The sequence below is a fragment of the Tamandua tetradactyla genome, chromosome 20 (assembly GCF_023851605.1).
Source record: "Tamandua tetradactyla isolate mTamTet1 chromosome 20, mTamTet1.pri, whole genome shotgun sequence".
Taxonomy (NCBI): Eukaryota; Metazoa; Chordata; class Mammalia; order Pilosa; family Myrmecophagidae; genus Tamandua; species Tamandua tetradactyla.
The window spans coordinates 54,461,044-54,479,427 of NC_135346.1; the positions used below are offsets into that span (position 1 = coordinate 54,461,044).

The 18,384-nt window shown below is 37.8% G+C and overlaps 1 protein-coding gene across 1 annotated transcript in view; it reads left to right on the forward strand.

Moving 5' to 3' along the window:
• The window catches only part of ATP6V0E1 (ATPase H+ transporting V0 subunit e1), a 30,291-nt gene that overhangs the window by 3,755 nt on the left and 8,152 nt on the right, over positions 1 to 18,384 (forward strand). Inside the window, exons 2-3 of the mRNA XM_077137664.1 lie at positions 1,180 to 1,227; positions 16,752 to 16,879. Coding sequence (XP_076993779.1) covers positions 1,180 to 1,227; positions 16,752 to 16,845 — 142 coding nt within the window. The 3' untranslated portion in view covers positions 16,846 to 16,879. The remainder of the gene's footprint in view (positions 1 to 1,179; positions 1,228 to 16,751; positions 16,880 to 18,384) is intronic.

An 18,384-nucleotide genomic window follows, 5' to 3' on the forward strand; every position in this document is an offset into this window, starting at 1 on the left:
CCAAGAAAAACTGCAACACCACACTCCAACCCCTGATATGCTCTCTCTTCCTTTCCTGCTTTCTTTCTCCGTAGTAGCCTTTACTGACTCTCCAGCTTACTAAATAAAAGTGTGTATATTTGTGTATACATATTTTATTGGTTTACTTGTTTGTTGTCTTTCTCCTTCACTGTCCTTCATGTAAAATTCTTGAGGGCTGGGGTTTTCATCTGTTTTGTTTACTGCTTTATCCCTAGAGCCTGGCACAGACTAGACACTCCATGAAAACTTGTTGAATGAATGAATGTGTCACTATACCAGCCACAGAAAATACACACAGACAGAACCTCTAAAGAATGAATTAAAAATAAACATTTACTTCTACTTTTTGGAGATAGTCTTGCTCACTATGTGGGGGATGGAGCCCCCTCTTTGGAAACCACTCCTATGGATGATGGGGTGCCATTGAAAGGTCTTAGGCTGAACAGCAATGCAATGTAAGGAATGTTTTAGAAAGATTAATCTTAGTGATTGTGAGGACTGGGAAGGAAAGTATCCACAAGATAAGAGAGGCTTCAAAGGACAAATCCAGAGCATTTGATTACTGAAAGTGAGTGTGCAGAGGAGGGATGAGCAAAAAGATGACAGATTTGTGGGTGGGTCAGATGGCTGGAAATGGCAGAGCCTTTTCTGGAGAGTAGTTTTAGAAGGAGAACATAATATGGTATAGGAATATCCTAAATTCCTTTTCAGAGATGTTGACATTGAGCCAATCAGAGACCCGACTTTAACTATTTTTTAGGCAGGAATGGAGAATGGGCAGAGGTCAAGAATAGAGAGTCCTAATTTAAGAAGTATGGTGTTACTCGATTGCAGAATATACTGCCAAACAGAGTATTCACTTGCACATCAAAACTGATTGTCACTTTGGCCTTTTCTGTTTAAATTCAGATAGTTTTGAATTGGACATCTAAGCTATGGCATCAATACATATCCCTTTAAATATGAATGTTTGTTTGAACTTCTACCAAGAGCACTCTAGGCATATTGCAGTTTACTGGTTGTTTGAACAAATTCAAATCCCTTTTCTTGGTGCACAATCCATGTCAATTTGAAAGCTTGGAAAGCGGACGTAAGCCATTTTGTAATGTCTGCATGGTTGTTAATTATCTATTAATTTATGTTTTTATTTATTTTTAGAGTTATCATCACCATGTTGGTAACTTGTTCAGTTTGCTGCTACCTCTTGTAAGTATATTGTCTCTTTTTCTTTTTGTGTGTGATATGTTAACCTCTTGTAAGTAGTTTGTTTCTTTGTTGCCTCCCAAACTAATAAGCAGTTATTCTTGGTAGTTATAATGTGTGCAGTTGGAAATTAATTCAGTGTGGCATGAATTGTTGTGAAGCTTTGCACTTTTGCTTCATTAGACCATGTCCCTTGTGTAGACCTAATGTCCTAAAATTGAAAATATCACACTTTTCCTGTGTTCAGTATATTTTGCATAGGAGCTATACAGATGCTCTGTCATCTTGGGGATAAAAATGTGATTTATTTGGCCCTAAGGTAATGCTTATAAGTAGCTGAAAATTATAATTTTACCACTTCACATTTTACTACTCATTTTGCTTAACTATCACACTATAATGCCAGTAAAGCCATTTTTCATTATGACTTTGTTTATTCTTATGAGCAGAAGTTGAGCTAGAATTATCGTAATCAAGTAGCGTATAGACACTTTTTTTTAACAGTTGGTCATAGTTCTGTCAAACTATGATAATAATTAGCATCTTTTTAAATACACTGTATGGTTTCTATAAACTGTTGACTCAGAACTATTTTAGGATATGTAAGATAATTCCTTTCTTCAGCATATGTTTTTGAAGTACTGTTTATCCGCATGAGTGCCAGAAATGGCAGAATTGTAGTTGAACTATTTTAAAGACTTTTCCAGCTTTTATCTACCTTTTCTCTTCCCTTAAGGAATCAAGCCCCAGGGGCTGGGGGCAATGAGTATGAATCAATCCATGGAGAGAGTAACCACTTGAAAATATTCAAAAAATCTTGCGATTTCCCTTTTTTGTTTTTTTTTTTAGTTAAGGTATAGTTCTCAAGAGAGAAATTCATCCTTTTAGGAATTTCTTTTTAGAGTTTAGAAGCATCAATTCTCTTTTCTTAGAGAGAACTTTTGAGTTTAAACTTTCCTAGACCTCAGTGGTATGGAAAGTATTGATGTTGTGATGTTCCAATCCTGGGATGAAATTCACCATGACCCTGACTCTGTGAATGTCCTGTGTCCTGGGGTTTCTACATTAAGGTTTTTCAAAGTTTGTAGAAATGGGCCAAATTTCAGTTCTTGGCACAGATCAAAAGCTAAGAACAAAAAATTATTATCATGAATTTTGACTACCTAGCCAGTCATTCATTCATTTAAGTGCAACTCTAGGTGTTTAAAACGGAATGATAGTAGGATATAAAAGTTGTGCTCAAAGATGATAATATTGTTTTGTTTCCTCACTAGGACTCAGATAATGAGACTTTCTGAAATTTGCTTGTTCAGTCTTTTTTTTCTGGCTATAGAGGTAGAAGAGGTTTCTTCAAGTGACAGTTCAGTTTCCAGAATGAAAGTTTGACCGGTAGTGTGTAGAAGAAATTCTTAAACTAGCTACATTCAGCTCTGAAAACTAAATGAGAGAAAATGCTTGCATCATTGAAAATTCATACTTTTAGTGAGGGTAATTAAACACTGGCCTAGCCTCCTAATCTCCCACTGAAAATCTGAACGAGGGAACTCTGTCAATCCAGGAGCCAAGGAGTAGTCCTGTGATTGAAGAGTCCTCTGTTTATATTGCCTTGAAGATCTCTGCAGTATGAGCAGTAAGGTTGCTGGTTGTTAAGAACCAGTTAAGAAAATTATTGCCCAGATTTGAGATTAAATCTTGGTTTCATCCATCATTTTTGAAATGAAGTTAATATCCATGCTGCTGTCTTTAAAACAAACAACAAAAAAAATTTCCATGCAGTCTCATTGCCTCTTATTTTCATTTTGAAGTATAAAATGAACACTTGGACTTGGTTGGATATTATTTCATTTTTGGTCTTACTGACTCATTTAAGAACTATCCATGAACTCTTGCCTCCTGCTGTCTAGACTTTAGATCATTTTTTCCTCTGTCCCAAAGTTCTGTGAGTGCTCCATTGACATTGGGTCAGTCCTTTCGTCATTTATTAATAAAGGTAGTACAAAGTGTTCCAACATTAAATGCTTCTGGAGGCCATTTTATGGGGAAAATGAGCTGGGTGGTACTGACTTTATGAAATTATTTTCTTCTTTCCTGTTTCTTTGAAACCTGATTATATATCCTATTTTGCAAGACGTCTGCTTGAAAAATGTGATTGGAATTCAGACCCCAAATATCTTACATACCTTATTCCACAGGAAGGGATTAGTAATAAAATTAATTTGAAATATAAAGAAGACTTCTTCTTGGCACTAGTAAGTATGTTTTCTTGAAAATACCTCTTCTGAAGTAAGGCACAACCAAAGAGACTTTGTTTCCTAAACAAGCTCATGCTCTGCAGTGCGTTCATGGACTTCTGAATTACTTTCTGCTTGGCAATTTTTTGCTCTTTCCAGTCTGTTCTAGTGTAAGGTTTGATTTGGTGGGGGCATAACTTGTTTGAACTTGGAATAAATCAAGATTTTTGCCAGTAGAAGCAGGTCTCCCCTAATAGTTTGCAGAGGAAAATCTGAATGTCTTAAGACTGTTTCTCTCCTTTAAATCACAAGGTCACTTTTGTCTCTTAAGCGTGCAATCCTCTTAGTTAGTATCCTTTATTTTCTCTTGGTCTTAGTTAATAGTTTTTTGTTTGTTTGTTTGTTTCTGGGGTGCATGATCCGGGAATCAAACCCAGGTCTCCCTCATGGAAGGCAGGCATTCTACCACTGAACCACCTGTGCACCCAGATTAGTTTTTGTTTGTTTTTTTTTAAAATATTTTTATTGATAAAATTTAACATATGAACATTCTTAAAATACAAACATTCCATACATGGTGTATGATCAATGGCTCACAGTATCATTACATAGTTGTGTATTGTGTATTTATCACCATGATAATTTTTTTGAACATTTGTATTAGATTAGTTTTTTCATTAATTAAAAAAAATTTTTTTAAATATAACAAACAGACACAAACATTCTTAACATATAATCATTCCGTTCTACATGTATAATCAGTAATTCACAATATCATCACATAGTTGCATATTCAATTACATTAGTTTTTAATGTCAACTATGTTGTTGTTTACAGAGTTACAAAACTCACATCTTCAGGGTAAATAAGAAATTTGGAGTTGTATTGTAAAGATATTTTTGCTTCTTGGAAAATATGCTGTATCTTTAGCACTTGACTAATTTTAAATCTTACCGGTGGAGTCATGTAGAAGAAGAAATACTGACTAGGAGTCAGGAGACCTCGGTTCCACTAAGAGGACTAATACTTGGCCTCAGTACATTGTGGGGTGATATATGTGAAAGCTTATAACAAAGGACAGTAAAAATAAAAGTATTACCAGAGATTTTTTTTAATGAGTTATTTTAATTAAAAAAAAATGTGTTTACTTATGAGCACAATTTGTTTGCAAAGCTGTGTAGCAGGTATTTTACTGGGCCTTATTCAAGTTCATTTACTTTACATGCATTTATTTAGAGCCTACTCTGTACACCAGTAAATGAATAAAACAGACAAAGCCCCCTGCCCTTTTTAGTGAGGGACGATAGACAGTTAACAAATACAGAGCCAGAGAGGTCCGCAGGCACCCTCACAGGCCCCCTCAGCAATTTCCAACCAGATTCCGCCATCCACACATTCTCACAGACCCCTATTCTGTTCCTCCCAGAGAGTTCTGCTCGCTCACCTCTCAGCAACCTAATGCTGACCATTACACGACCTGCACAGCCACAGGTACTCCACCTCACTCGTCCAGTAATTTGCAGATTACCCCCACCCAACCTCGCTAGCCTTTTTTGGATCCTGTTCTAGAACCAGTTTGGGCACAGGACACGGTCACCTCCCAGGGACCAGGGGACCTCACTTTGGGCTCCAACCAAGCAACCATGAATTTTGGTTTCTGGGTACTCTTTGCTGTAGCATTTATTATTATTATTACTTTACTTTTTGAGTTAGAACCTTTAAAATCTATACTCTTTTTATAAAATAGAGAAAATAATATAATGGAATTCCATTTGCTGGCCATTCACTTAAAGAAAAAATCTTACTTCAGCCTCACACAGTTTCTACCTCAGATTGTAAAGCAAATCCCAGACATCTTTCATCTGTAAATATTTCAAAATGTATCTCTAAAAGATAATCATTCTTTTAAAAATTTTAACCACAGCGTCATTGTTATATACAAAAAGTTAATCCCTGGGTGGGCCACAGTGGCTCAGTAGGCACAGTTCTCGCCTGCCATGCCGGAGACCTGGATTCGATTCCTGGTGCCTGCCCATGCAAAAAAAAAAAAAAATAGTAAGTTAATTCCTGAGTGTCAACAAATATCCTGTTATGTTTAATTTCTCTAACTGTCTCATAATTTATTGTTTGACTCAAGATCCAAATAAAGACTATACATTGCATTTGGTTGGAGTCTCTTTGGTCTGTATAAGTTTCTTCTCCATATGACTTTCTCTTTTTTCTTGAATATTTTTAAGAAAAAAATGGGTTGTTTGCCGCCTAGTTTTACAGGGTCTGGTCATTTTTAATTGCATACCCAGGAGTCCTTTAAAGCATCTTCTTCTTTCTTAGTATTTGCTATAAATTGGTAACCGTACCTAGAGGCTAAATGAGATTCAAGTTCAGCTTTTTGGAGAGTCTTTTTTCATAATTGGTATAAAGTATTTCCATCAGGGGTATATAATGTCTGACTTTTCATTGTGTTGTGACAGTCATTGATGACTGGCCAGTGGGAGCCTATTCTAATTGGCCCCTGAGTCTGTCCCTTTGAAGCAACTAGCAGGTGGTTTGTTTGGCTTTCAATTAATTTGTTGTTAGTGTCTGTCATCACTTCAAGCGTTGATGTTCCTTCAGAATAGAAAATATATTTTATATAGTCTCTGTTTCTGTAGATTGGTAATTATTTTTTTTTGTGCTTACTATCTGATTTGGTGATGTCAACTAATAGGAAGGAATTGATAATGGAAAGCGGTAGATAATGTACTTTTTTCCCCTGAAATGTTAAGCACTTCTGTCCTTAGTCCTTCCTCCTTCTGCATGGATAACCAGAGGATGCCATGTGCTGTTGTAGCTAATCTGCTTGTTCCTTTATATCTCTTGTTCATAGTTTGTTCAGTTTGCTATACTATTCATCTGGAATTAACCCACCAAGCATTTTATAGAACACCTAGTCTGTGCCAGTTAGAGGACATGTAGTGCAGAACCAGATCTCTGCCTTCCTAGACCTAGCAGTCAACTGAGGGGAGTCAGACAATAAACAGATTAATAGTAATAGGGAGGTTGTTCTCAATTTGTAATAGGCAAATGAGAAAATGCTTTAAGGGGCTCAACAAGGTGCTGAGATAGAGAATAATGTGGGTGGTGGGAAAGAGGAGAAGATTTATTCAGAGTGGTCACAGAAAGCCTGTCTAAGAAGAAATCAGCCATGGGGAGAATTAGGAAAGGTTCAGTGCAGATACAAAGGCATTGAGGGGCGAAGAAGTTGAAATTTTTGGGAGTGTAGCATGTCTAGAGTTTCATAGTGAGACGTAGGGAGTGTTAGGAATTTGGGATTTAGGTAAGAACTTGGTCATGTGGCATTTTATGGCCAGGATAAGGAGTTTAGATTTGATATTAAGTAATTAGGAAATCTTTTAAGATTTTTTAATAAAGGAGTGATTTGGTGGGATTTACATCTTTAAAAATCACCCTGGCTGCTTTATGAAGAATAGGCTCTTAGGAGGGATGAGTGGAAGCAAGGACACCAGTTAGGAAGTTATTTCATTCATTTAAGTGAGAGATATTTGTGGTTTGGTTTGAGGTAATAGTGAAGATGAAGGGAGGTGCACAGATTTGAGAGGTTATTTGGAGGTAGAATTTATAGGATTTTACTGATAGGTTGGATGTGGGAAGGATTAAAGATGGCTCCCAGGTTTACCAAAATGGTGATGACTTGGGACAGCATGGATTTGAAGACAAAAATTCAGTTGGGGATAGGGGAAGATTGAGATGCCTGTGAGACTTCCAAGAGAAGATATCAAATAGAAGTTGGATATGAGAAGAGATACTTGAGGCCATGAAAATGTCTGTAATTACTAAGGGAGTGGTTCTGTGGAGGAGCTCCCACTGGCATGTAGAGAGTAGAGGCCGTGGATGCTGCTAAACATCCTGCACTGCACAGGACAGCCCCCTGCAGTGAGAATTATGCAACCCAAAATCTCAGTAGTACTGAGGTTGAGAAACCCTGAGATAGGAAAGGACAAGAGAACATAGGGTCAAACTAGAAGAACTCCAGCATTTAGATAGTGAATAGATGAGAAAGAGCCAAAAAAAAAAAAAAAGGGCAGCAGAGGAGTGATCAGAGACGTGGAAGGGGAACAGCCACGTCTCAGTAGCCTAATTGGGAGGATGTTTCCAGAAGTAGACCATTATCGCCTATGGAGTACTGCCCAGTTGTGAGAAGGTATCAATTGGGCATGTCAGCCTGGAAGTTGTTGTTGGCTTTGGCAGTAGTAATCTCCATGGAGTAATAAAGAAATGGAAATAGAACTATCGATATCTCTCTGATAAAGTCTTTTTGTGAAAGTAAGGAAATGCAGTAGTAGCTATTGGGATTAAGGGTTCAAGGGCATGTTGCTGTGCTGATGAGGAGAGGATACAGGGAAGGGGGTGTATTAGGAAAGTATTAGAAGGGGAAAGGAAAGGGGAACATATAGGACATGAAGGGATGGGCTATTGATAGGCATTGGAGCACTTCATTGTAATGTGGACGAAGAAGATAGGTGCACACACAGGTTGTAGGTAGATTTGGATGCTAGGAAGGGGTGACCATCTGCGACCTGTTTCCTCAGGAAAGAGGCAAGGTCTTCAGCTGGAAAAGGTAAGGGAATGAGTAGCAGAGTACGTAGAGAAAGAATAGGGGGTTTGAGGACTAAGAACAGGTTTAGAAGAGTGGAAGAATAAACTTGCTTACTAGAGAAACATACACAGTGTCAGATGATGTGAAATGCCCTTGGAGATTAGAATTTGTGAATGTAACTTGGCCTTCTCAACCCTGGCCACACGTGAGAGTCACCTGAGGAGCTTCTAAAAATGCCAGTGCCAGGCTGCACCCAGAGTGGTAAAATCATAAACACTGGAGGTGCGCAGGCTCCAGTAGTGGAAGGGTTTGAAAAAGGAAAAAGTGGGAAGTTGGATCACATGGAGAGATAAACCGAGCAGTCTGGTAATGGGTTGTGATAGATGGTCTTGGAGGTTTCAAATTCTGGGAATTGTTGAGGTGAATAAGATAAGAGACATGTTGAACTTCCGTTGTTTAATCTCTGTTGTTAGCTGAAAACTTAGACCTAAAGGCCTTACACCATAAGCTTAGCATTGGAGCAGGTTTTTGACATTAGGCATGACCACCTCTGAAAGCCAAAGGCAGTAGGAGGTTAGGGATCAAGCTTTGTTTTTCTTGTTTTATTTTCCCAATACAAAGAGTTGTTTCTGCACCATTTGTTGAAGACTTTTCTTTCTCCATTAAATTGCTTTGGTGTCTTTGTTGAAAAGTATTCGAACATATATGTGTGCTTATTTCTGGATTATCTCTTCTATTCATTGGTCTCTTTGTCCAACCTTAGGACAGTACCCCTCTGTCTTGAATATTGTAGTTTATTATTGAAATCAGGAAATGTGAGTCCTCCATCTTTGTTCTTCAAGATTGTTTGCCTATTCTAAAATAGCCCTGTAGATTTTAGTATCAACTTAGCAGTTTCTACCCAAAAAAAGCATGTTGAGATTTTAATTGGGAAGTATTTTTATATAGTTTTTTAATGAAATAGTTTTTAAAAATTTCATTTCCCATTTCTTTGAATGAATTTGAATTTATTGGCATAACATTGTTCAAATGGTCCTTTATCTGTTTTGTCAGTGAGATCTATACTGACATTACTTTTTTTTATTAACATTTTTCATTGTGAAATATAACAGATGCAGAAAAGTAATAAATTTCGAAGTTCAGATTAACAAGTAGTTAAAGAACAAATTTTAAAGTATGATATGGGTTACAGTCCCACAGTGTCAAATATTTCAAGGGTTAAATCCTCTGCTCTTTCTGCCTGCTTTTGGACATTCTCCAGAGCTAACAAATAGTTGTTTTTATGTCTTGTTCAGAGTTTATATATTATTACCTGTGGAATGAGTCTGATAGAAGCTACTCTGCTGTTACCAGAACCAGAACATCATCCATTGACTTTTTATTTTCAGATATTATGGTTTTCATTTCTTTATGTGTTTTTTTTCTTGTACAATTTTGCTCAGTTTATTTTTATTTATTTATTTATGCTTTGTTGTTCCCTCCCTATATTTTAAGCTTATTTCTTGGAACATAGTAAATCTAGTTTATTTATAGTCCATATCTGATCATACCATTATCTAAGGTTCTCTGTTTTTTGTTTTGCTTTGTTTTGTATTGTTCTTTGTTGTTTTTGCCACCTCTCACTTCTGGTGCTCATTTCCATATGTGTTTAGTATATTTTACTGTCATCTGTTCATTTTCCCTGTAATTTTATATGTAGGACTGCTTTGAGACCTGGCATGAGGGTGGGCTCCTCTGGAAAGGATTTACATTGTATCTGCCAGGTCCGAGACCCCTCACCAGGTTGGGATCAATTAAATTCTTGATATGTGGTTTTTTAGGCCATCCAGGTAGCGTAGATGCAGACGGTCATGAAGGCCAAATCTCCCTGGGAGTGCGTTCCTCCTGCCTTCTTACTGCGCTGGTGTGAGACAGTTAGTTTATCCCTACAACACGCAGTGTACCAGTGTGGTGGGTACATGTGTGATACCTTTGTCTCCTGTTTCCTAGGGTTTTTTTTTTTTTTTGGCCTGATAATTGCTTAAATTTCTCTCAGTTCATGGATTCATTTCAGTTGTTTTTACTTTATCTAGGATATTTGGCTGTTGATCGTAGAGGGAAATGCTAGGTACCTGCTCCTATATTTTTACCTGCTATGGAAACATTAATTTTTCTTGTCTGATCTTATGGTCTTTTCTTTTATAATTTAGTAAATAAGAGGATTGTTGAAAACTTTGAGCAGGACGCCCCAGTGTAAAAAGTGGATCTTAATGTATGGAGAGAAGAAACAAAAGGTATTCCAACTTTAGAGCTGGCAAAAATAAGGCAGGCTTCTGGGGTAATGAAAGTGTCATAGTAGAGATAGAGGTAGTATGTGGTTAATGGTAAACAAGTTTATGCTTTCTCATCGGGAGCTTGGGGTCCTCTTCAAGCTAACATGAGTGTGACAGAATTCAGTTCCTTGTGGTTGTAGGACCCAGATCCCTGTTTCTTTGCTGGCTAACAGCCAGGGATGGCTTTCAGCAACTAAAGGCCACTTACTTTTGCCATGTGGCCCCTCAGTCTTCAGAGTCAGCACCAGAGAATCCCTTCCACGTAGAATCCTTCTCATCCTGTAGCAGCCTGGATCTAATAAGGGGAAAGAAGCTACAGAGTAGGTTAAATGGAAGTTTAACGTAAAGAATTATTATTAGCACTGATAAATAATAACTGTGAGTATAAGGAAACCCACTGTGATACTCTTGGACTGAGGGATAGTACTCTGAGAGACAAACTTGAAGGAATTCATAACTCGTTGGTGAAAGTCTGTGGTTCAGCCCACCAGGCAGTAGAGGTGTTTGCTGGTTTGGACAGGTCGAAGTTGGTTCTGGAGTACAGGTGGGGGAGCCTTTACAGAGGTGCAGGCATGTAGTGGGAGTCCTGGAGCCAGCACAGGCAGGAGGCCTTGAGAACATGCAGGCCATGCAGGAGCTCTAGTTTCCACTTTGAGATGCTATAGAAAGATTATCTCCAGGCCAAGGCTGCAAGGTTACAGAGGGACTATGTCCTAGACTCATGGCTGGGCAGGCTTCACTCAGTGTTCTCACACCCACTCCACCCACCTCCTGCCTATGCCTGCCCTGTCCCTCCTGTCCCTTTACTGAGAAAGCGTAACATCAGTTGTGCCTTATAGCAGAATCTAATCACAGGAGTGACTGTCCCATCATAATCACATACTGGGGGTTATACAGGGCACCCGGGTGGGGGGTCATGGATCTTGAGGGACATCTTAGTATTATGCCTACTACCGTGGGGGTGGGGGAGGGAAGGAGGCAGAGAGGAGGATGACTCAGTGCCACATGAGAAACTTCTTTGTAAATGGGTTACATTTCATTCCGTGGCTTGAATACATCTTTAGCTGTCTCACAGAGAAAGAGAAGGAATAACTAGTATTTATTGACTATCTGTCAGATACTGCACGGAATGCCTTACATGTGTTATCTCTTTAATTCTTAATGCTTTAAGGTAGGGATTGTTATCTCCATTTTACAAAAAAGGAGTTATGAAAGAAAAAATAGATAAATGGAAATTCCTCAGAATCGAAAACTGCTGTGCTTCAAAGAAGTTTGTCAAAAGCTGAAGAGGCAGCCAACACAGTGGGAGAAAATATTTAGTAACCAAATATCAGATAAAGGTTTGATATCCTGTGTGTATAAAGAAATTATACAATTCAACAACAAAAGAACAAACAACCCGATTATAAAATGGGCAGAAGATAGAAACAGATGTTTTTCCGAAGAGCTAATACAAGTGGCTAAAAAGTACATGAAAAGATGCTAATCTTCATTGGCTTAAGGGAAATGCAGATCAAAACTATAATGAGATATCGTCTCATACCTATAAGAATGGCTGCTGTTAAACAAATGGGAAACTACAAATGCTGGAGAGAATGTAGAGAAATTGAAATACTTACTCGCTGCTGGTGGGAATGTATAATGGTACAGCTGCTATGGAAGATGGTTTGGTAGTTCCTTAGAAAACTAAAGTGGAGTTGCCCTATGACCTGGCAGTACTAATACCAGTATAGACCCAGAAGAGTTGAAAGCAGTGACATGGACACTTGTACACTGATGTTCATAGCAGCAGTATTTATAATTGCCAAAAGATGGACACAATCCAAGTGCCTGTCAACCAATGAATGAATAAACAAAATGTGGTATATACACACGATGGAATATTATGCAGCAGTAAGACAAAATGAGGTCCTGAAGCATATGATAATGTGGATGAACCTAGAGAATATAATGCTAAGTGAAATAAGCCAGACACAAAAGTATGGATATACTATCATTTCACTATTATGAGTCTGGTAAAGAGACCAAATTCCAAATCATACAGCCATGGAAGAAAATCTGTACTCATATATAGCAATAAACTAGACATTGCATCTCTGCAGCTAGAATATGCAGATGACTTCACAAGCAACAGCTTCCATGTTTTTCACATTTTTAACATTGACCATTCATAATAAAGATTCTGTAAAAGTAAAAAAAAAATAATTTAAAAAAAAAAGAGGAAACTGAGGCTTGGGTTGTAAGGGCAGTTTCCTGGAGTCACTGTGCTAATATTTGGTGTAGCTGGAATTAAGATACAAATTCATACTTTCCAATAATGTCTGATAATGTTGCTGTCTTTGAAAGTAGTTGTGTCATTAGATTGGGATGAGCGGATTGGACACAGAGTCGTCTCATTGGAGACTGCCACTTGCCTGTACTTCTGCTTTCCATAAGAAGTCCACTGATAGAAGTGACTCCCTGGCATGACCCTGGCTGGTGGGATAATAAATCAGAAGAGAGGTCCTAGCTGGACTTCCCCATTCCAGTAGGGAGATCAAATAGCTAGCCACTTGATCCCTGCGTCCATGGGAAGTAATCCTTCCTTTGTTCCCTGTTCTCATACCTGAATGTGGAACAAAAGAAGAAAGGCAAGATTTGAACAACCTGGATATGGCTTTTTCTGTGGGGAGGGCATAGTTTTCGCTTGGATAATTCTAATAACTGAGAGCTAAGTTCACGGTAAATAGCCAGGGGGATTTGTAGGATGAAATCACTGGTGCAGATCTCTACCAGAGCACATCCCACAAGTTCAGGAGTCCTTGGAAGGTCATTCGATGTTCCTCTGTGCTCCCTCTGAGCCTAACACAGAGGGTAGCAACTGGTAGAGGATTGTGGAATGAATCAGTGTTGCTTGATTTGTATCATCCTTAGCACCATACAGAAGCAGCTTGGTAGGATGGCACTCAGTAGTCCTGGGCTCCCCTTACAGCTCGAACACTGATTTGCTTTGGGGTATGAAGCTTCATAGGATTTCCGTCTCCTTATCTGCAAAACATGAAATATGGACTAAATTTCTGGTCCCTTCAAGCTCTGCAATTCTGTGCTGCCACGATCATTTGAATAATCTCATAAGTTTAGTTATTAGGCTGGAGTTCATGTGGAACAGTTTGGGCAAATAGAAGGGTACATTTAGTTCCCTTTTCTTGTACTTATGAAGTAATAGATTCATTGGAATATGATACTTCCTCCACCCACTTCCATCAATTCAGAGTGGGTTTTTTTTCTCTTTTCAGTTCTCCACCATGTTTATCAGTTTTAAAGGGAAATTGTAAGGGCAGACACAGAACTCAGTTGGTTAGAGAGGAAAATTCCTCTGTGAAATTTCAAACGCATTTGCTTGGACTGTTTCCCGAGGAATTTTTTTGAACTGTGGTTTGTTTTCTTTTCTTTTTTTTTAAGTGAGATGTTTTGCTTGATTTAAAACCTTAAAAATAGTAGGTAAAATTAAATTCAGAAGAGTTTCAAATACTGATCTGAGCAAACAAAGTGGACTAACTTCTTAATTCTGCACATTTATTCTTTACTCCAGTGCTGAAGGCTTGCAATGAACTGAATCAGTAATCAGCAAACGGAATCTTGTTTGTTTCCTTAACTCTGAAACACTTTAGATTTAGCTAAACGAAAGCCGCCTGAAATGTTCTCAGTTGAAATATGTAATTTTTTTGTGGTGGGAACATTAATCAGAGCTAGTTTGGGGTCCAGACCTTTACTGCCTCGGTTGGCATCCGTAGGCAAATCATTTAGCCTCTGTCTGCCTCAATTTCCTTAATTGTATCATGGGAGAATTTAACAAAAGGTTAGACATGAAGTATAGCATCAGAATTTTTTTCCATAAACAAATTTAAAATAAGGCAACAAAGAAAAAAATCTACAAATTCAGATAGCAAAGTTTTTAAGTTCTAAATATTAAACACTAACCATTTTAATACCATTTAATCAGCTGTCAGAATTGTGAAAGTTCTCAAAATATCAAGTCAAAATTCTTACAGATATCTGCATTGCTATAGTAATGACCTGTAGTATCAGCATTTTTAAAAAGCTCTCGGGTGATTATAACGTGCAGCCAGTATAAGAACTATGCCTATAAAACATACAAAGTGCCAGGAGATGGCGTTTTTGTTGTGTAATACACATTTTTTTTTGGTGAAGAAAGGAGGCCTGGTATTAGCTTAGATTCTAGCATACCTTTAATTTAGTATTTCTAAGTATTGGCCCTTTATCTTGGTCTCTCACAAAAATGCCGGTGACTGTTTTGCAATCAGCTTGGATTGCCTGCTGGGGTTGGGGAAATCCTGGGTTTGTGGAATTTTCCATGACTCTTAGCTCTGCACCATTAGTGTTCACTGTGCTCACAGAGCGTTCCAGTGTATCTGCCTGTGCTGTTCTCCTCTTTCTTCTTTATATAGAGTTAAGTAGATGTAAACCTCAAATACAAGTCTTGGTATTTTGTGAGTGTTTAATACTTAGTTCTAAGGATAAATCAAAAATCTCATCTGAATTAACATTTTGTTTATGAAGTGAGTCAGCTTGAGGTATCTGTTTTGGCCTAATTTCCTCAGGTGTCATGTTTCCTGTCACAGAACCGCTGGGGGTGGGGGTGGTGGTGGTGGTAAGTGGGTGCCTTGTTTTTGTAGGCACAAGTTTCTGTTGTGATGCTGGCTGGTTCTGCTGTAAACAGTTCATTGGTGATCAGAATTGGCTTTTTAATCCTTTCACTGGAAGAGTTGTTCTAAAAATGTTGGCAAATGGAAGAAAAGAAATTCGACCAGATAACTGCCTGATTAAGTTTGGTTAGTCCTCTCAAAGGGGGGAATTGAGAGTCCTAACATTCTATGAGGCGACTATAGTAATGTATCTTTATCCTTAGAAAGCAATTCCCTGAATCCCATGCAGAAAATACAGCAGCATTGGATCATTTTACTAAAATTAATTCTCCCAGATCAGTAGGTAGATGTTTAGCCTGTTTATTACCTCCCCCCACCCCTAAAAAATTAGGGTGTCTAATCAATTCATATATCCTAAAGAGAAACTAAGAGCATTATGTATCCTGTTTCATTCAGGTATCTACTCAAGGGGTTACCTCCTTGGAGAATCTACCTTCACTGCCCAGTCAAAGTAGTCTTCTTCCCTCCCCCCGCCACCCCCATTCCCTGTCCCTTCTCCTTGCTTTATTTCTCTTTATAGCACTTTCATTACCTGACAATATTTTATTATGTAAACTCTGTGAGGGTTAGGGGCATTTCATCTTGTGTCCCTGGAGGCTAGAACCTAGTACGTGCTCATCAAATATTTGTTTAATAGGTAAAATATGAAATGATTTGAATGGCCAGGTATTTACATACTGTCTTCTTGTTCTTTCCTTTGGCCTAGCTCAGAAAGTCTCAAGCTTCAATGAGTATATGAATTGCCATATCTGGTATAAAAGAATCTATTCAGAACTTTGTGAGCAGCATAAGAAAACGTTAAAGATAATTTTTCGTTTGTGCTATTTCTCATCCCTCACCCTGGGATAAGATGTAACACCATTGTACTTCCTCCATAATTAGTCCTTAATATAAAAGAATACCTTGTTAGTTTCTGAAGTAAGCAGGGAAAGCTAAACGTCCATTTAGTTCAGCCCCACTGGGCCCCAAAGATGTGTTTTAGTGTTGATAGCAATTAGAGAAGGCGAGCTTTCAAGTATTATAATCTGATTGGAGGATGATAGGCTGTGATTTAATTTCGGCTGTACCAGTAAAACTAGATGTGCCATATAAGTTGTGGGCCTTAGCATTTGGAGAATAGATATATAATAATATCCATTTTTCCCAAGCTTGGAAATTATGATCATAATAATTGAAATTAGCTAAAAACAGTTTGAGGTGACATCTTCATAGCACTTTTCATTACCTGACCGTATTATATTATGTAAAATCTGTGAGGGTAATGACATTTCATCTTGTGTCCCTGGAGCCTGGAACCTAGTAGGTGCTCATTAAATATTCAAAACTGTTTGAAATCAATTCAAAATTATTTAAATTCAGGATATCTTGGGTACGTGGAAAGGGGATTAAGATAATGAGAAAAAAAGATGAGAGAAAAGATAAAGCATCATTGCTCTGTGGATATGTATCAAAATGAAGACAGGGTGTGTTCTGTGAAATGTGTTGTTAACAAAATATGCTTCCATTATGAACTTAAAGTGCATTGATGGTTTTGCCTGAACAGAATAGATTTGACTTTAAATTTTTCTGAAGTTTTTTTTTTTCATCCTGATTGAGAACAGCCATGTTCCAACATGACTTCATCACTTTTTTTTTTTTCGTTTCTCTCGCCTCCCCCCCCCCCCCCCCCACGTTCTTTTAGTTGGCTGATTGCAATTCTGGCCCAACTCAACCCTCTCTTTGGACCACAATTGAAAAATGAAACCATCTGGTATCTCAAGCATCACTGGCCTTGAGGAAGAAGACATCTGCAGTGCTCAAGACATTGAGGTGACAGTAATCTTGACCTTTTGCATCAGTGTTGGCTATCAGCCAGCTAGAGTTTGCATTGACTTTTTAGCAGAATTTTATAAGCTTTTTAACATGTGGCAAAGACAGGCTGCTGAAATCAAACATGATCTGAAGAACAGAAATAAATCTGGAACTCTGGCCACTCATCTGACCAAAGGATGATCCATAAGATTCTTTTTAATCACTATTTTCCTGCCATTTAAATTTTGATTTACAATATTATTTACATGCAGTCTTAAGGCACAGATTCAGATACAGATCTGAAAAGTGACTATGCTTGACATTGCAAGACCCAGCAGCCTTAAGAAGTGGCTGGCAGATTTGAAATTTCTGAGTACTTTGGGTGGAGAGAGACAGGTGCTTTTTGATAATTGGTTTTTAAATTGCAGCTTTCATTTGGTTCTGAGGATCAGAAAGGTAAGTAGTATAGATTCAGCCACTGATAGAGTCAGGAAACCTGTCCTCAAATTTGTTCCTCTAGCTCCATTATTTTGTTAAATGGAGGTTAGTGTTAAATTCTTGACTAGATTCAGGTTCAGCTTTTTTGGCAGGGGTATTCCCAGGTGGAGCTGTGAATTTCATAATGCCTCACATTAGGAGGCACTGGATATCTGGCAGTCCTATTTTTAGTTATGCTAAGATGATCAGTGGGTTCAGCCTGGTCCCTCCCATTATAAAGTTCCCTGTCAAAATGATCATAGCATGAATTAATCATCGCACAAGTTGTGTATTAGGGATTTTTTAGTTCTGTCCTTACTTTCACATTTGATTAACTTAAATGCTTCTATAAAGATGAACTTCCCCTCATTGACTAAGCCTGTTTTAGTAACTGTGAAATACAGCTCATATAGAAAAAGCAGGATACATATTTAATATTTCCCTTTTAATTTTCAGGGTGATATTCGTGCCATGCCCTAGTTAATTCCAGGGTATCCAATGAGGTTTTCTTTTCTTTTCTTTTTAATTTTAATCAGTTGCATTTATTATTGTTTTTTTATACTCAGTTATTCTCTCAATGGCCTGTGGAGGTATGTTCAGGCAGGCTCATGTCCTTTTGTCAGATCCCATTCATTCGTCATAAATAGTTTTCTTATTTCCTGGTAACATCAAGATATCTAGACTCCTCTTTTATGTTTCTTGAACCAGTCATATCACCAGTTTGATATTCAGTCATATTAAGTTGTTTTTTGATCAATTTATTGTAGTTTTTTCTTTTTTATTTGTTTTTTACTCTGCCTTTATTAGAGAAGTTGTAGGTTTACAGAACAATCATGCACAGAATACAGGATTCCATACCACCCCACCACCAACACCTTGCATTGGTGTGGAACATTTGTTACAATTGATAATGGCCTACTTTTATAATTACACTTCCAATTAAAGCCCATGGTTTAACTGAGGACTGTTCTTGTACTACAATTCCATGGATTTATTTTTTAATGTAAAATACAATATATTTATATATGTATAAGTAATTTTCAAGG